The following is an 18,978-nucleotide window of genomic DNA, read 5'->3' as shown; positions in this document are numbered from 1 at the left end:
GTAATACATTTCAGCCAATTGTGTTTAACATAACCCAGATTAAACCCATTAAAACAAATAGACAATTATGAGAAGATGCCATGTTTTTTATTGCCTGAACTAGGTTCTCATGGATTCATCACCATGACGTCAGAGTGATGTAAACAGAAGGAAGTTGGATTATTGTCAGTAACCACCTTAAATGCAATGTAAAAATGCTTCACACAAATTACAAAATGGCACATTGGTGTACTTACCCTGTAAGTAGTCTATGGAAATTAATGTAACAACAATACATTATTTGGTATAGTTTCATGGTATTGTTCCTAAATGCTAGCATTTGAGCATTTGTGGCACAAATCCCATCCCAAGTTAACTCGCACACCATATCAAAATCATCAGTGTTTGAAATGTGAAGCCCAACAAAGGCCCATAAATATTTAATTTAACATGAATAAAACTATAATATTGATACTATGATTATTTGGGATTTGAGAAACAAATCCTATTCAAGTTATGGTAGCAATATAAATATTTTAAGGGGCTTTGTTCAGCCTAAAAATCTAACAGGGCAAATTAAAAACGGGGGAGGTGTTGCAACTTTTATTTTTGCTCTGGTTAGGGTTCTGTGTTTTTCTAGGGGGAGAGAGCAGATTGATTTGTTTTTGAAGGAGTTTAAAAAGGGATTTTGTCAGTTTTCTTACTTCCATTTGTAAAATTAGAACCCCTCTTAAATTGTGGAAACTAGGGAGTTGGGCCTGCTAGAGCAGTAAGAGTGAAAGCTGTTTTACAAACTGATAAGAAGGATGTACTACTGAAAAATGTCAAACTTAATTCTGAGTGAGAGGAAGAGATCAGGGGTACAAAAGTTTGTAAGATGAGGACAGTCTGAAAAGAAGCGATGGAGTCTCGATCTTGCTGTCTCTGTCTTGAGACCACTCAAGACCACATACCACTTAAGACCACTCAAGACCTTTTCAAATGAAGCAATACAGAGTTGGTTACACTTTAAATTTTATCCCCAGAAGGGGCACAACAGATACTACACCAAATAATAGGATGAAACGTATGTAATGATATAAGAAAGAAACAAAATACTAAATGAAATAGCTAACAGAGAGCCAGTGCTAGGAAGAAAAATAACATTAATGTAAGCATAAGTACAAAAGCCTTTATTTTAAATACTATTTAAAAGTGTAGGTTTTAAGAAGAAACTAGGTCCACCATTGGGGTGCCAGGACAGAGAAGACTTATGACTGGGCGGAATGGTGTGAAAAGCCAAAACACTAGAGGAGGGGTAGGGATGTAGGTATTGAGCATAGCTGAAAGGTGGGGAAGGGCAGTTTCCTTTGCAGGTCTTAATGCAAGGACCATAGTTGGATACAAGTAAAATTTTAAAACCAGAGAAATGCGTGAAGGAAATGGATGACATGACATAACTTTGGAAGGTTGGCAGGCTGCAGAGACTGATGGTAAGATATTGCATTATAACAGTAAAAAAGTAAGTACCATACACCTACTGGAAAGTTATCTTTTATTTTACATATTTGGAGATATGGACATTTAATCTTAATTTTGACACTAATTTAACAAATTACACATTAGTTTTGACCCCTCTTCTTCTCTGTAGTGCACAACTGTGTCATGTGTCAGTTTCTTTTTTTTTACTGTAGTGCAGAACTGTGTTATTTTTAAGTTCCCCCAGCATTTCAACAGGACTGAGATCTCGGCTTTGACCTGGTCATTCCATAACCCTCAATTTCTTCTTTTTGAGTTATTCTGTTGTATTTTTGCTTGTGTGTTTTGGATCATTTTGTCCTGTTGCAAGATCCATGTTTTTTTCAGCTTAAACTTTTTGACAGATGGACTCACATAGTCTTCAAGAATTCCCTGGTACAGTATGGAATTCATGGTTAACTCAATGATTGCAAGTTGGCCAGGCTTTGATGCAGTAAAGCAGCCCCAAACCATAATGCCACCGCATCCATGCTTTATTTTTGGTATGAGGTTCTTATGTTCAAAGGCAGTGTTTTGTTTTTGCCTAACTTTGTCGCCAAAAAAACTCCTCCTTTGACTTACTGTATCTATCCAAAGCACATTGTTCCAATAGGTTTGGTTTTACCAAGGTGTTGTCTGGTAAACATTGAGAGAAGAGGTTTCCTGAAGAAAGAAACCACTGCTCTCAATGTATGCCAAGTTTTTGTAGTCTCTTTTAAACAGTTGACTTTTGCACTTTGACTGAGGCAAGAGAGGCCTGTAGATCCTTTAATTTTACCATGAGGTAATCTATGAGCATCTTTTGGTCAGCTCTTGGCATGAATTTGGTGAAACGACCGGTCATATGTAAATTGCCAGCATCTGGAATTTTCTCCATTTGTTGATGATCTGACGGAGAGTGTAATTACGTAATTCTAATTGCTAGGAAATAGCTTTCTAAACCTCCCAGGCTCATGGCCCACAATTGTTATGAGGGCCTCTGATATATCTTTTGATTTTGGGATGATGTAATCAATCACTCATACAGTATGTTTAAAGTCAGAAGAGACCAAGTTTCCTGTCTTCATGGAAGGTACTTCGTGACATGACTGTATATAAAATATTTGCTACAAAAATATGCATTTGCATTTGGGGCACTACAGTCTGGATTGTACAGACACTGATATTAAGAAAAAATATGATTGGATAATCTCTTCTGCTACTGTCCACTGGTCAGACTGTCAAAAAGTCAGTATTGATCTGGAGATTGTTATTGGTTGCCCAAGAATATTGGTTGCCCAATGTTATGCTACATTTTCTGCAGTTCAGAATATTTTTTCAACTTCCTTGTTGTCTTTTGGTTTGTACAACATGGCTTTGAAAATAAATCCTGTATGTCCAAGGCAGAATTGACAGGTAAATTACTCTCAAAACTACCAAAACAAGAAAAAAGACATGGAACTAATGAGGTAATAAATTACAAGAGAAATCACATGTCAAGATGAAAGGAAAGTAATGAAGATAAAAGGAAAGGGAAAAAACTCTTAGTGGAAAACCCCTGGTGGGTGAACAGTCAGGATAATATAAAGGTAAGAGTGACATTTTCAGATGCTGCTGAGCTTTCTATGCATTCAGAATCGCATGAATCCCACAAATTACAAATAGCCACAGGTCATTTGTCTTGGTACTTTGCCCCATTCTTTACTTCCTTTTTTTTTATATAAAGCCAGTCGTAATCCTTCCGATATTCATGCATTGTGAAACAAATCATTATCAGTTCCAAATGTTTGTATGTTTTGGGAAATAAATCAAACTTTTAGATTATTCTCACCACCACTGACTGTAAATTCAAAAGCAGACTAGAAAGTCTAATAAACATTGCTGACTTTGTACAGGCCTGGGAAAGCTTAAAGTGGGGAAAATGACACAACAGGCAAAAACTAAAAGACAACGGAATCGGACGGTGACACGAAAGATGTCATCATATGCAATATTTCCTTCATCTTTATTTTAGCCTTAGTCCAATACGAAAGTATGTTGTGGTCTAGAATACTTGGTCCAAATGTTGTGTTTGTTAAACAATCATTAAATTATCTTGCCATGTTTATTGAACACACAGTAAATCTCTTTATTTACTTGTAATGCCTTACTCCTACTTATTATTCTGAGTGTTATAATTTATTAAAAATCTTTTTGTGCTCCTAGTTCCTTTGCATTTGTTTTCCAGGTAAAGTGTTTTGAGACTTCATGTGGTTGATTTGATCTGATTTATATTGTAAAACTCAAAATATAAATTACCAATGTTTGGTTGGTAACCACTTATGACATCCCACAGTACATGACTGTCTTATGGCTTTTTGCCGAATTAGAAGGTAGATAATACAACAATGTTTGTTCCTCAGGTTGCAGTGATGGTGGCGAATGAACGGCTGGCGCTAGGACAGTGGACACATGGCTGACATTCTTGATGGTAGTTGGGGCTGAAAAGACATGCAACTCTTGGGTGACTTAATTCTAAAATCACACAGATTGACCCAATCCACCATGGTTCAGAATTAACTCTGTGGTCACTGTTGTAAATGGTCCCGTAGATTGTGACTGTGTTCAACATTCACAGTTTACTAGTCTATGAAAATTAACTGATTACTTAATTCACTATCAGAAGGTTTACAATTGCTGGTTGTGGCCAGCACTGATTTATTCCAACTAACCTGGATTTTGGCTGGGTTTTAATCCAACTAACCTGTGTTTTGGCTGGGTTTTTGTCCTGCTAAACTGGGTTTTGGCTGGGTTTAATCCAACTAACCTGGGTTTTGGCTGGGTTCTAATCCAACTAACCTGGGTTTAGGCTGGGTTTAATCCAACTAACCTGGGTTTAGGCTGGGCTTTAATCCAAATAACATGGGTTTTGGCGTGGTTTTAATCCAACTAACCTGGGTTTTGGCCGGGTTTAATCCAACTAACCTGGGTTTTGGCTGGGTTCTAATCCAACTAACCTGGGTTTAGGCTGGGCTTTAATCCAAATAACATAGGTTTTGGCGGGGTTTTAATCCAACTAACCTGGGTTTTGGCTGGGTTTAATCCAACTAACATGGGTTTTGGCTGGGTTTAATCCAACTAACCTGGGTTTTGGCTAGGTTCTAATCAAACTAACCTGGGTTTAGGCTGGGCTTTAATCCAAATAACATGGGTTTTGGCTGGGTTTTAATCCAACTAACCTGGGTTTTGGCTGGGTTTAATCCAACTAACATGGGTTTTGGCTGGGTTTTAATCCAACTAAACTGGATTTTGACTGGGTTTAATCCAACTAACCTGGGTTTTGGCTGGGTTCTAATCCAACTAACCTGGGTTTTGGCTGGGTTTAATCCAACTAACCTGGGTTTTGGCTGGGTTCTAATCCAACTAACCTGGGTTTTGGCTGGGTTTAATCCAACTAACCTGGGTTTTGGCTGGGTTCTAATCCAACTAACCTGGGTTTTGGCTCTCAGGAAGGGAGCGCTGACGTTGCAAATCTTCTCATGTCTCTGTCTGTCTTCACTGCGACACTCTATCTTGACATCCGAGTTGTCCTGGGTCGAAAAAAGAACACTTACAGTTTTCATGCATATCATTTCAAAGATCTGCGTAATTTCAGCACTGAATAGGTATTGTTTCAATCTGCCACTGTGTCTGTCTATAGCCACGGTGCATGTCAAGAAAATCCTAACAGGTGTGATGGAAACAGGAAGCTTTCTGGAAAGTGTCAACTAGAATTTTACAAGTACTTATATTCTTGATGGCTTTAATGTTGGAGAAGTACCTACTGGATTTAAAATGGCTCAAGCTGTTTCTTTTCTTTCAGTACAGTTCTACAGGAGATTGTGCCCAATTAATCATCACACTAACTTTTGTGAGCCTTCAACCATTCCTGTATTGATTCCAGCAATACTGTAACTTGACTAGGTACTATGATGTTCTCTGTTCTATCTTCTTTGTTTAATTGTTCTTTATTATTCTGTTTACTGTTACGCTGTTCTGTTATATTGTTCCCTGTTACGCGGTTCTCTGTTATAATGCTTGCTGTTATGCTGTTCTCTTTTGTACTGTTATACTGTTGTCTTTTATACTGTTTTCTGCTATAATGTTCTGTGGGACTCTTCTCTGTTATACGGTTCTCTTTGTACTGTAATACTGTGGCCTTTTATAATGTTCTTTGCTATAATGTTCTTTTGGTCTGTTCTCTGTTATATTGTTCACTGTTGTAGTTTCTTGCTCTCTGGTACAATGTTCTCTGTATTTTTGTTATACTGTTTTGCTAGCCTGTTTTCAAATTTAAACTTTTTGTAATACTGTTCTCATTTATACTGCTCTGTGTTACCCTGCTATTCTGTTTTCTGTTATATACTCTCCTTTGTTATACGGTTCTTTGCTGTCTTGAAACAGAGCTAGGGTAAAACAATGGATTATATACTGTGGACTAGCATGTAGCCTATCATTACCTTTACAATGAGACTAGAAAAGCGCAAATTGGGTGTGTAGGTGATGTTTAGTCTGGCTCCATAGGCGTTTTCTCCCTTGTTTTCCAAACGAACGTCCACCACCATCCTCCTCCTTGACGCCTCCATCACTCGCTCTGACCCCCCCGACCCTTCTTCGGCCAGACGCCGACACATAGCACCCCTGGAGTGGACTGGATTCTCACAAAACTGCCTGGGAGGGGGAGGAAAGCAATTGGTTGTGGTCCGTGTGCATATGTGCGTGTAGATGTGTGTGGATATGTGTGAGTTGATATGGGTGTGTTGATATGTGTGTGTCGATTTGTGTTGTGAATATGTGCGTGTAGATGTGTGTGGATATGTGTGAGTTGATATGGGTGTGTTGATATGTGTGTGTCGATTTGTGTTGTGAATATGTGCGTGTAGATGTGTGTGGATGTGTTTGTGAAGGTGTGTGTCTGTGTGTGTGTGCGGATGTTTGTGTAGACGTGTGTGTGTGGATATGTGCGAGCCGATGTGTGTGTGTGTGTATGTGTGCACACCTCCAGGTGAGCAGGTCTGTGGTACTCTTCAGGGACAGGTCTGGTATACAGCGGTCATCCTCGTCACAGCCATTCCAGAATGGGAGCTGGCAGAGGTGGGTATACTCAGTTACAGTTACAAAGACATCCATACCAGTGTACAGCCTGGGTCTTTACGGTACTACACCACTGCAGACCACATATTCACTGGTTCAAGCCCCGGGCTGTTCCACAACATCAATCCTAAGAATATTGACTAATCAGAACGAAATAGGAATAAAAGACTTGTTAGCGGTTAGGTCAAGCAATAAAAGGGACCCGTTAAAATTCCTTCCTGTCCCACTGACTTGAAGCTATCCTGCGTAAGAGATGATGGGAAAGATGAACGGAAAGGGCTCAATACCCATACTTCATAGCTTCCTGTTCGGAGCATTCAAACGGTCTCCCGGTGTCCTACCTCGGTTCTGAAGGTTGTGGGCCAGGTGTCGTCTAGCATCGGCCCCTGGTCAGGGTCCTGTAGTGCCACGGACACCGTGAACACGATGGGCCTCGCATAGTCAGTGGTCTCCTAGATCGCCGACACATTTAGAAAACAAGTGTTATCACACACTTCGTGCTTAGACACGACTACAACACCCAGAGAATGGCCTGAATACATAAACACATGAATCAATCAAATTTATTTATGAAGCCCTTTTTACAACAGCAGTTGTCACAAAGTGCTTTTACAGAAACACCCGGCCTTAAACCCCAAGGAGCAAACAACAGTAGTGTGGAATTTCAGTGGCTAGGAAAAAATCCCTAAGAAAGCCGAGGGGTGACCAGTCCTCTTCTGGCTGTGCTGGGTGAGATATTAAGAGTCCAATTGGAATAATTTATGAATGCATGTGGGCTAAATCCAGAGTCTATTTAAATTTAGACTAGGTCAGAAGTATGACCAGATGGACAAGGACAGGGACAGCAACAGGCCCCCCAAACCAGGTACTCCGCAGGTGTGGACCAGGACCTAATGTCCTCCTAAAGTTTAAAATGGGAGGAGACTGGGAAAATTCTGAAAATGTATTCCTCATATCAACAACAATTTATAGTGGAGAAGGAGAACTTAGTGGGGAAGGAGAACCGACCCAATCCCCCATCACAATAGTATAGCAGCATAAGACCTTGGGACTGAGACGGGGGGGTCCGGCGACACTGTGTCCCTACCCGGGGGAGGCCCCGGACAGGGCCCAACAGGCAGGAAATCAATCCACCCCGATTGCCAGGCATCAACCAAAGGGACACCAACCAACCACAACCACCCAGAATGAGGGCTGAATATTGCCAGCAGACAGACAACAAGCCAGTGAGTCTTCCCCCGAAAGGCTTGGAGTGAGGGCATCCCAGTGGCGACGAGAGCCCAGCAATTTATTATGTTCAGCATTGGCTGACCTAGCACAGGAAATAGCTCCTTAAGTAATTTAGTGAATGTGTCGAGCGATACGGTATCAAAAAATGATAGTGTCCCCATTTACACCTGGTCAGGGAGGTTCAGGACATTCTCAGGACAACTGAGATTTTGAGGACCATAACTATTTAAGGAGGAGTCAGTTATTTGTTTTCTAATGGTGATGATCTTTTCATCAAAGTAATTCATGTATTCATTACGACTAAAGTGAAGACCCACTTCAGTTGTTGAGCTTTGCTTTTTTGTTAACTTTGCAACTGTATCAAAGAGATATTTGGGATTGTTTTTGTTCACCTCAATCACGTTGGAGAAATAAGCTGATTGAGCAGACGTGAGTGATTTTCGGTATTGTAGTGTACTGTCAATCCAGGCTAGTCTGAATAATTCCAACTTGGAGCGCCACTTTCGCTCCAATTTTCTGGAGGCTTGCTCAAGTGTTCTAGAAGTGCTCGCACAACTTGTAAGAATATCAAGGAATTTATTTGTAGTCCGAGAATTTATAGTACGGCTTTTGAAACTGATTGTTTGCGGAGCAAGTGGATTTCTTGTTTTAATGGTAAATGTAATAAGATAGTGATCCGATAATCCAGGATTTTTTGGGGCAATTATTAGATCTACAATATCTATTTCTCGTGACAGGACTAAATCTAAGTTTTTGATTGTGGCAATGTGTTGGACCTGAGACATGTTGAATAAAACCCATTGAGTCAATTATGGCTTCAAAGTCTTTTTGAAGAGGATCATTGGACTTTTCCATATGAATATTGAAATCGGCAAAAATGTGAATACTATGTGTCATGACTACAAGGTTAGACAAGAATTCTGGAAACTCATTAAGGGACATTGTGTATGGCCCAGGGGGCCTATAAATAGTAACTATGTAAAACGATTTATCGGCCTGGTTAACTTTCATGAGTAAAACTTCAAAAGAATGAAACTCAGTGATATGTTTGAGAGAAAATTTATATTTACTGTCATAAATATTAGCAACACCTCTCCTTTTCAGGATGAAAGAAGGATATGATCACTAGTATAGCCAGGAGGAGAGGCCTTATTTAAGGCAATTAATTCATCAGGCTTTAGCCATGTTTCACATAAACCAATAACATGTAGTTTTTGATCAGAGATTAATTAATTAACTGCAACTGCCTTTGGAGCAAGGGATTTAACATTTAGGAGTCCCATTTTGAGATGTGAGGTGATACATTCATTTTAATTTTTATTTGTGACCGAGGTGGAGGAAGGCTTTATCTTAATAAGGTTGCTATTGTTAGCACTACCTTGTTTAACTTTTCTCAGCCTGGAACGATTCACAGTGGCAATAGGTAAAGCTGTACTAACTACTCTGGCTATGCTATCGACAGACTCCACTGTACTAGCAGGCAGGCTAACAGCCTGCGGCCTGACCTGCACCCTATCTCATGTTAAGGCTATGGCTGTGAGACTCCTGTCAATGTTCCTAGATAAAAGAAGAGCACCACTCCAGCTAGGATGGAGTCCGTCGCTCCTCAGCAGATCAGGCCTGGCCCTATTTCTGGGAGAGTCCCAAAAAGAGAGCCAGTTATCTACAAACTCTACCTCCTGCGACGGGCAGAACACATCAAAACACATTGCCTACCTAATACAAAATACAGAGTCTGAGCTAATGAAACAATCACACATTAGAAGCTAAGTCAACACGTAGGTCTCAAGTCATTTTTTAAATCGATGGATAGTGTTCCAGGGGTGAGGGGTCGCGTGTCAGAAGTCCCTGTCAGTGGTGGTACACATGGCTGTGCCTGGTATCACCAGGCCGTTTGAGCCTGAGGGTTGTTGGTCGCCTGCTGGGGAACGGATCTCGAGACGGTTGGCATGTGTCCTTAGGAGCATCACTGTTGAAGGGCTCAAAAGTAAGCCAAAGATTCCCTGATAGCTGCATTCTGAATCATCGGGATATGGAACAGGAGCCTTACTGAGAATCCTGTGAGCAGTGCATTATATTAAAAGACTAGCTGTAATCAGGACACGCTCTAGCTTTTCAGTATTCACGGTGGACACAGACTTCTTGATCCTACTTTATTGGTGTTGCCAGTCAAAAATCACATCACCGTTTCTGGTTGGGGTGGAAGATATGGTTGACATTATACAGGGGAATGGAAATGCCTTCTGTTCAGCTTGTTCTATACACATTGAGAGCCCAAGCTATGTTGTGCTGCAACTCAGGATTAAAATGCATCCATCCACTTCTTCTTAACAGTCTGTTTGTTACAGTGTCAGGGTCCCCATTTTTCTTGAATAGGGTCTCTTTGTGTTCAGTCGGAATGAAAAGGAGGGTTTAGTCTTAATATCTAGATGACTATACAGAGTTACAGCATATATAAAGAGAACTGGAGAGGCCCCAGAAGAAGTCCATGCGGGATCCCTTGATTGTGGGAGGATTGGATTTAAAATGACCAGGTGTGAGAGTAAGCTTTTGAGTCTGTCAATGAGTATTTCACAACTCATGGCGTCAAAGGAGGCCGTTGTATCCAGAAGGAAAGCATAGCTAGTGTCTCCATCATCTGCCGTGATTATCAAAGAGTTTGTTGACCTGGGTTGACCCTGTCCTGTGCTATGTAAGGGAAGCTGGTCAAGAACGTATGTATTGAGACCACATTTATAAGGACCTTTGACAGAAAGGGCCGGATGGAAATTGTCCAGTTATTGCTGTTGGGGTCCGGTTTTTCAAGGTTGGTGTACTGAGGCAGTCTTGGGTGAACTGGACAGAATGGCTGAACTGAAAGACACGACTGTAGTGAAAACAGGCATTGTAAGTCCAGTGAGTATTGTCTCATGTCAGATGACGTCATTACATATTGGGCTAGGACCATCAGCTGGGAGAGCCATCACCCTAAGGTTGTCTGGTCAAGCCTAATTTAGCACTACATATTTGAATTATTAACTAGACAAACATCTGTCGGGTTAGTCACAAGCAGGGTTGCAGAAAATCCCTTCAGGACGGTAGATCTCCAGGAAGAGGGCTGGGCAGCACTGTCTTAGCATATTTACGTAATTAGATCTGGAGGATTTCAACACAGCAACAACTTGTGGAGTATGTGGAAAGTGGCAGCCCCAGGCAGTTAGATGTCTTGAGGTCAAAGTTCAGTGAGTTACACCGCCATTAGAAAGTTACTTTCCAGCAGGTAATTAAACCCTGTCATTTAAATAGTGGAACAATAGAATAAGTAATAACAGTCAGAAAGAACCATATGACTATATTTTCCGTATCATTACTTAGTACTATTTATAGACTACTATATTGTTCATGCAATTATTGATGTGTTAACTGCATAATAATTAGGGAAACCAAAGACAAAGTGTTAGTGAGTTCAGTGCTTACCATGACATAGAAGTAGATGTGTTGACAGGTTTCCTCCCCGGGAAGTAGGGTCAGGTTCTGAAGAAGAAGCTTGTCAGGGTCGTCCATGATGGCTCTGGGGTGGAACCGGCGCTCCGCCATGGTGGTGTTGTACGTAACAGCTAGGGAGAAAAAGGATGGACGTTGCAGACACGTTTCGGCACTGCAGCACTTCACGGAGTACTAAAAACTGCACGAATTACGGCACACACTTGGACAAAGAGTCTCACTCATTTACTTCACAGTAACTGACTAATCTCGAGTCGAGTTGACTGAAGAGCCCCTCTTGAGCCTTACGGCTTTGGAGGTTTTTATTTTCCAACCCACGGCTGTATCAGCACGTTATTTATTATTCTGCAGTTAATATCATGGAGGGAAAAGACCATAAAGCATCCTGAACCATCCTGTTCAGCAGGCCCCCACGCATGTAAGACGGGCCAAATGGAAGACAGACGAGAGATAACGGTTTAGAAGCCATGTCCACATGCAGCTTATCCATTCCTGTTTGGTACTTTAAAGTCGATGGTGGACAGGTTGTCTGTTTCGCATCATTTGCTGCAGACCGTCGGTCAGCGGATTTCGGTGTGCTCCTTTCTAAGCACATTTGGAGACAGATTTCTTGCCTACTCTGCTTGTTGATGTGAAACAAAACGGAGTTGTAGCCCCAGTAGCAGGCCATCTGATAGGCATTAACAGACCAGACATGACAATGGGGGGAAAATTAAATCAGTATGTTACACTTTTTTCCCCCCAACCCCCCCCCCCCCCCCCCCACCCCTCAAAAAAGAAAAAACATTCCTGTGGAGAAAAAATATCCCTTTCCAATTATTCTCCCTATTGGTTTGGTTAGGTCTGTCTAACATAGTTGTCAGAGATGGCGGCAGGTCGGGAGGCTAACCGGAAACATCTATGCCTCCTTTTATCAGCCTGCCTCCACACACTCAAGCCAGCCGGGGTGGTCTTTAGAAAAATACATTTTGGTCACAGGCAAATCCTAGACTAGCCATCAGATTCATCAGTCAGCACCTTAGCATGTCCGTAACCACTCTATAATGCAGCCTGTTGCATGTTCAGCATGTAGTGATTGGCAGATGGACTGATTATATTCAGAGGTTATGTCCTGAACCATCACTGACAGCGAGAAACATTATTCCTTTGGCTCAGCTGTGAGGCAACTATCCAACACCCTTTCACTAAGTGGGCCAACAACAGAGCCGTCCAGTGGAGTCATGGAATGATAGGCTTGGTAGAACGATGAACAAACAAACTAACTGAATTGTTGAACTACGAAAATCTGAACTCTGAAAAGCATTTCTTCTAGTGCTTGATTCTCAGCCAATGTGTAACAGTGTTGGAAATGCTTAGCTTTGCTCAAAACATCGAACAGTGGGAGATCAGGAGCAGTTATGTTCCAGTCAAAATGTCGGTTCCACATGGAAGAGAATGACAGCATTGCACAAGAGTGAACAAAACCCCTTCCTGAGTATGAATTTGGCTCTGGGTTTTCACTGGGCTGTTTAATAAAGTTAGGCTAATTCAGTTTTATTTGCTTTGTTTTCCTCCCCATAGAAGTAGCAAGCTGTGGACGGCTTAAGCAGAACCTGCATTATAAAGGAAGAATTTCTCAGTATTTCAAAGAGTCTGGAATGAATCTGCACTGAAACTTTCGGACACTCACCCACTTCCTGTGCATGCAGCATGGCCTTCTGGGCGGTGACGTTCAGACACACTATGGCCGACATGCAGGTGACGTCCTTGCCGCCCCTCTTACAGTCCTTGACAAACATGTTGATCTTGCTCGGTTCAAACCGGATGCTGGCGTGGATTCGGACAACACTGCGAGACCTGCAGATAAACCATTAGGTTGGGCCACAGTTTATTGTCACAATGCACGGTTTCACCTCAGAGGTCCAAGGTAGTACAAAGAAAAAGTCCTTGGCTGGGTTCCAAAATCAACCCATGAAGGGCATTGGGTGTAGTGTTTAACTCCTCATATTTATTCTATAGATCGATTAAGTTCACGGGTTAGTCATGAACTACATTAATCTGGTCATTTAATTAGGAATTTCTCTAAACTGGTGCACACAGCCAAGTACCAGTACCTTTCAAATGTGTGGTTAACACCACTGGTTAACTGTAGCGACAGTGTTTTCTAAGTATCTCAACATGAATCCTAGTTTATCGTACAGGTAAACTGTCAGAAAGACAATCAAAATTGCAACACCGAACCACAGACCTTTACCTTAATCCTTCGCAAAAGCAGAGAAACTATGTGACAAACACCAGACTACGTGACTCACCAGAGAAGCACAGCGGCACCCAGGGAGCCCACAGCCAAGTCCACCAGGCCGTCCTCATTCATGTCCATACTGCCGTGGATACTGCGGCCGAAGAATCGCAGCCCGCTGGCCATGTCCATCGCCGCCAACCTCTGTTTATGCTTACGCAGGATCCGGTTGCGCTGGCCGAAGAACACGTAGATGGCCCCTTTGTTGTCATCCTCCAGCGGCGCCCCGACCACCAAATCACTGAAGCCGTCCCCGTTCAGGTCCGGAACCGGGGCGAGCGAGGAGCCGAAGCGGGCGTTCTGACCACGGTCCTGGATCTCCAGCACGCCCTCCGTGATGAAACGATTCTGGAGAGGATCGCGGGATGGTGTCACGTGTTTGGGTTTCAGGTGTGGAGGGCCGAGTCGATGTGCGTGTTTGAGTGAAGCATTTGTTTTGGTGACTGTTTTGTCACATTTTGATGTTTCAGTGGAAATGTTGTGCCTATTGGTCGATTGGCTTTTCTTTGTATCTCTGGCGATCAATGCTGTTGGATATCCCAGGACGGGGACCATAAGACATGACTGGGGAAGTTGCCTAACCCACAACCCATGAGCCAAACCTCTCAGTACACGTGCATGAAGGCACACACGGTTCTTCTGAACCTAAATGGCTGCACAGGGGGTATTCAACAAAAAGAGCCTGTGTAACTGAGGAAATTGAGTTTTGTTTTAAATCTCGTATTTCCTGTGCTGCTATCATGACTGACCTAGTCCTCTCAGACCACTGGGATATCCCTCCAATGAGGAGTCCCCTATTTATTTACACAGTATACATTACAGAGACATTGTTGTCTTAAACTTCTGGGAGCTTTTTTTGTTATTCAAATTACTTTGTAAACCTAACAATAGTAAACCATACAGGTTGGCTTTGTTGTTGATGAATTAATAGAACCAAAATAACCAACAAAGGAAAGATTGGGGTGTTTGTCAGCTGAAAAACCTCAAGCTGCTTTGTTATTGCTCTCACAGGGTGAATGTGGTAACACATTTTTCATTCCAAGGGGAGAAATCTAATTTCCAAAGAAACATAAGGGACGTGTCAACACGAGGTCGAGTCATGCAAGTGTCACATGATCAAAGGCAAATATGTCTTCAGGATGTTTCTTTAGGGACTTCTCCGGGAAACGGGAGTACTCACAGCGGGTGTGAAGTCTGCCCGAAAATATCGGTGCCTTTGAATACAGCTATATATATGAGAGACAGGCATTAGTTAAACGCCACTCCTCTGGCTCTCCCATCTCTATAATCTATAGCCAGTGGTTGTTCTGAAATGCTGTATTTTTTTAATCAGTTTAAGGGATGGGGGGGCACACAGTTGATTAGTCACAAAGTTTGTGTGCGCATGTGTGTGTGAGTAAATAAAGGGGATCATGTGCTCAGGGACCTTTATTTGAAACACATGGTGGTTTGTGGTGAGGTGGTCAGACCATCGCAGCCATTCCTGGGTGTCCCATGGGGCACCTTCGTCACTGACATTGACCTAAACATTCGACAGGGGCCGAGCGGGATGCAAAGGGAGAGAACGAGATGGAATGGGCGATAGACAAATGGAAAGAGAGAGAGAGTGGGACGGAAAGAGAGGGAAACAATGTGGCCATGCTGAGAGCTTGCTGGCTTTACAACCAGGAATACCAGAGAATTCCTCAGCAGCCATTTCCACCTATTAAGATGCCGCCTTTCTTCTTTTAACGACTCCCCGGTAATTAGGTTTGAACCAAGTTCACATTGCACTTGCCATCTGATTGAGACGCACGGCTGAGGGAGGGAGGTGCTTCATCGGTGTGACGACAGGTTCCAAAACTCCGTCAGATTGTTTGTGTGGTGCCATTGGGTTTTACTGACCCCAAATCAAGGCCCCTGGAAGATCTGGTCTGTAACTTGTCATGTGTTCTAATATACATACCAAGACCCAGGGGTTATTGGACATGTATTCAGGTCGAGGTGTGTTCCTGCACTGATGTGTGTGTGTGTTTGTGTGTGCGCGTGTCCACCCACCAGTTCTGTCAGTCTATAAATGTACACTCTGCCCTTCTCCCAGCCACCGCTGAAGAACATGGGTGCGCCCACCAGGAGGTTGTCCGTCACCCCGTCTCCATCTATGTCCACCGGGGCGATCTCACTGCCGTAGTACGACCCGATCTGAAACGCCACAACACAGCCAGACCCTTGACCTTCAGCCTTTAGGTCAGTTAAAAATACACGTTCATCCCAAAGCAAACATTCTGTACTGTAGATCCGGTGTAACATGGCCAATGTGAGAATCAATTCCACTTCTATAGTATAGTGTAGTATAGTATAGTTATGAAAGCAGCATGCCCTAACCATCTAGGACCATTTAGATCATGCCATTCACCACATCCTTCACACACTGCAGCACGCATGGTATGACCACATCATAAACAGCTCGCAACTAGCATAGCATTCCAGTTATTATAATCGTCAGCGTTGCTCAGGTAATAGACCCAACATTTTCCCATAGGCTAAATTGCCCTGAAAAACAAACCAGGTTAGGTATGCTATTTAAAGTCTGTCAAAAGCATTTTGTGCCTGTGCCAATCCGGAGGACCGAATGGGTAGAATTTAAACTTTAGTGACTATTCTCATTCTACTGTGTCAGGCAAGCTCAGGACCACCCATCTATATGCCATTACAATGATGTCAAATAGAATTTGAACCCAAGTCTGTTCCTGTCAATGTGTCACGTAGTCTTTCCTTACGGAATGCTCTTGTTTTTCTATCTTTGTTGTCCTGTCAACTGCTGTTGTTTACTGTAGCTTCAAGCTTGTTTTTCCCATTATCTTAATGAGGTGATTCGGAATGTGTGTGTTTTGAATTAAGAGATTGGGAATTTTGAATGGGAAGCACATGTGTTGATCTGTGTAGCATTGGATATGTAGGGACATGGGAAATGTGTAGAAAAACATGACGGCGCTAATTCAAAAGGTAGCAGACATTAAGTCTGAAGGAGGATCACGTTTAAAAAAAAAAGGTTGTTTGGCAAGTCCAGTTGCAGAGACTACCTGTTGTCCTTTGAGAGAGTGCAGGATGGTGAGGTTTCCGTTGTTCTTCAAGGTGAAGATGATGACCTTGCCAGTATGGTTAAAGCGAGGTGCTCCGGCCACATACAGACGACCGTTCTTGGCCGACACCATCGATGTTACTGTGTAACCTGGAAAGACACACAATTGTCCTCTGCAATCATTCATCTTTAAAAGACTGTTCCTGGTATCTGTTTGCGATGAAAGTTAATATACTTTTTATTGAACACACTAATAAATGGTAGGACTCTTTAAATAAACATACAGCATGTGCTTTTACGGTAAGCGGAAATATAAACAGAGGGAAAAGGGAACAAAGTTTCATGACCTAAAAGAAAAACAAATTGGAACAAAAAGGAAAGACCACCATTTCCCCTCTGCCCTGCCAGACATGACTAGAGTCCAGTTGCCAAGGATTTAGGTATGAATAGAGGATATTCTGGAAAAGATAAAACACTACTAGAAGGAAAACCATCTTAATGGCTTCAACTCTTCCCTGCTGGGATATCAGGAGACTTATTCCTAACTTTTTTGTTTGTTTTGAGTATCAGAAGGGAAGTGTTTGGAAGTATTTGGAAATGTCATAGAATTCTACAATAATCAGCAAAAAAAAAAAATCTTAGTAAAGCTCAGTAGAAAAATCCTGAAAGAAACAGTGACCCCCAGAATATGCTGCCCAGAGGAGCAGCTCCTTGATTTGGTGGTCATGGAAACAGGTGAGCTGGACTGAATAGATGGAGCTGTACAAGAGTAGTTCAAATGTGGAGCTGATTAAAGAACACTGTAACCCAGGACCTTATTTTCCAATTACTATTCCATCTGGACTAGCCCCCCGGGTCCAAGGCCTCAGCCATTAGCTTCCTGTTGTCTTTAAGCACACGTTTCTCCAGTGTGTCGTCTCTAGCATTCAGAAGTTTTGTTGAGGTCATCTGTTCGCTGGCTAAAGTAGGCAGAAGTAGCGTTGTAAGCCTCTATTTTCAGGTTCAGCTTGAGCCAGAACAGATTTATAAACACCAACTATCTGCTATGTTTAGTTAAGGCCTGCTTTGAACCCAAATGACTCATCTCCGGTTCTCTCTCATATAAAGGCAGACCTTATTCGTGTGTCCACATCTCTTTCTCACGACCTCCACTCCCACACTATCTCTCTCTCACTATCTCTCTCACTCTCTCACTCTCTCTCTGAGAATGTCAAAACATATGCCTTTGCCCCGTATTTCTAATTGCTTCTGTCAGCTGGCAGGCAGGCAGGCCATCAATGACTGATGGGAAAAGCAGAGGATCATACAGGCAGCAGGAGTGGTAGCGGGATGGGGTGGGATTGGATGAAGTGTAACGGGTGCAGAGGGAAGAGCTGGAGCAGTGGAGAGGTTTTTACAGAGGCCTGGTGCTAAACCACTGGGGTTTCCATCCAGAGATAGAGGTCTATGCAGACCCACCACCCCACAAAACATCTCAGCTGACACGATCCGTTTTAACTGCGTCGTCATTTTCTTACTCACCTAAGTAGGCGCCGTGGTTCTTTAGTTCCTCTGGGAATTCCTGCGCGTAGGACGCCTTGAGTGGGACCACCTTCCCATGCCGGGTCTCCTTCAGCAAGGCCCCGTTCCAGTCGTAGGCCCCGGGCGCCCCAACCAGGATCCCATCCTGCACGGGCGGACAGCAGACCGCAGGGCGGAGTGAGACGTTGTGGCGCACAGTGTAAATGTTTGACATCTGCAGTCTATGAGACATCCAGCAGCAGTCTCTACATCACCATGGCACCGTGAGGGACACTCAATGTAACCATGGTAACATAAGTGAAAGTCTCTACATCACCATGGCACCGTGAGGGACACTCAATGTAACCATGGTAACATAAGTGACAGTCTCTACATAACCATGGGGGGAGGGTTTGCATCTAAACAGACATGCGCGTTTCGGTAAATGTGCCGTCACATGTTCAGCCAGCGTAGACGATGAAATGGCGCAAGTGAAGACGCTAATGCTAATGACAGACAGATAAACGCTTTCTCTTTGAGTCTAATCCATCTCCCTCTGTCCCCAGGCTACGATCCCTGGCCTCATCCCCTTGTAGGATTCACCCCAGACGTGTCTGCATTAATAGTTCACACATCCTGCCAACAACAGCTTTAAAGTCTGCTTAACCACGTACATTATATTTTCCTCCGTTCTCGTCCCAGATGGATTTAAAAGCCGTCTGAGATATTTGCGAGGATAATAAATTAATCCAGCATGAATCTCCCTCGTTTATAAAATGCTATCTGAACCACATGCTGACACACACACACACACGCTGCAACACCTGTCTGCAGCACACAGAATTTAGATGAGAGACGT

General features: G+C 42.8%; 1 protein-coding gene across 3 annotated transcripts in view; it reads right to left on the bottom strand.

Moving 5' to 3' along the window:
- itga11a (integrin, alpha 11a) overlaps positions 1–18,978 on the bottom strand; it is a 53,446-nt gene that overhangs the window by 9,163 nt on the left and 25,305 nt on the right. For all 3 annotated transcript variants that reach the window (XM_020052089.3, XM_010875850.4, XM_020052086.3), the window contains exons 11-20: positions 18,141–18,285; positions 16,621–16,769; positions 15,596–15,739; positions 13,572–13,906; positions 12,950–13,116; positions 11,254–11,393; positions 6,909–7,019; positions 6,473–6,558; positions 5,934–6,144; positions 4,926–5,024 (exon numbers count right to left, since the gene is read on the bottom strand). In XM_020052089.3, the coding sequence (XP_019907648.2) occupies positions 4,926–5,024; positions 5,934–6,144; positions 6,473–6,558; positions 6,909–7,019; positions 11,254–11,393; positions 12,950–13,116; positions 13,572–13,906; positions 15,596–15,739; positions 16,621–16,769; positions 18,141–18,285 (1,587 nt within the window). The remainder of the gene's footprint in view (positions 1–4,925; positions 5,025–5,933; positions 6,145–6,472; positions 6,559–6,908; positions 7,020–11,253; positions 11,394–12,949; positions 13,117–13,571; positions 13,907–15,595; positions 15,740–16,620; positions 16,770–18,140; positions 18,286–18,978) is intronic.

This window comes from Esox lucius, chromosome 2, assembly GCF_011004845.1.
Source record: "Esox lucius isolate fEsoLuc1 chromosome 2, fEsoLuc1.pri, whole genome shotgun sequence".
NCBI lineage: Eukaryota > Metazoa > Chordata > Actinopteri > Esociformes > Esocidae > Esox > Esox lucius.
The sequence above is the reverse complement of the archived record's forward strand: the minus strand, read 5'-3'. Positions and strand labels throughout refer to the sequence as shown.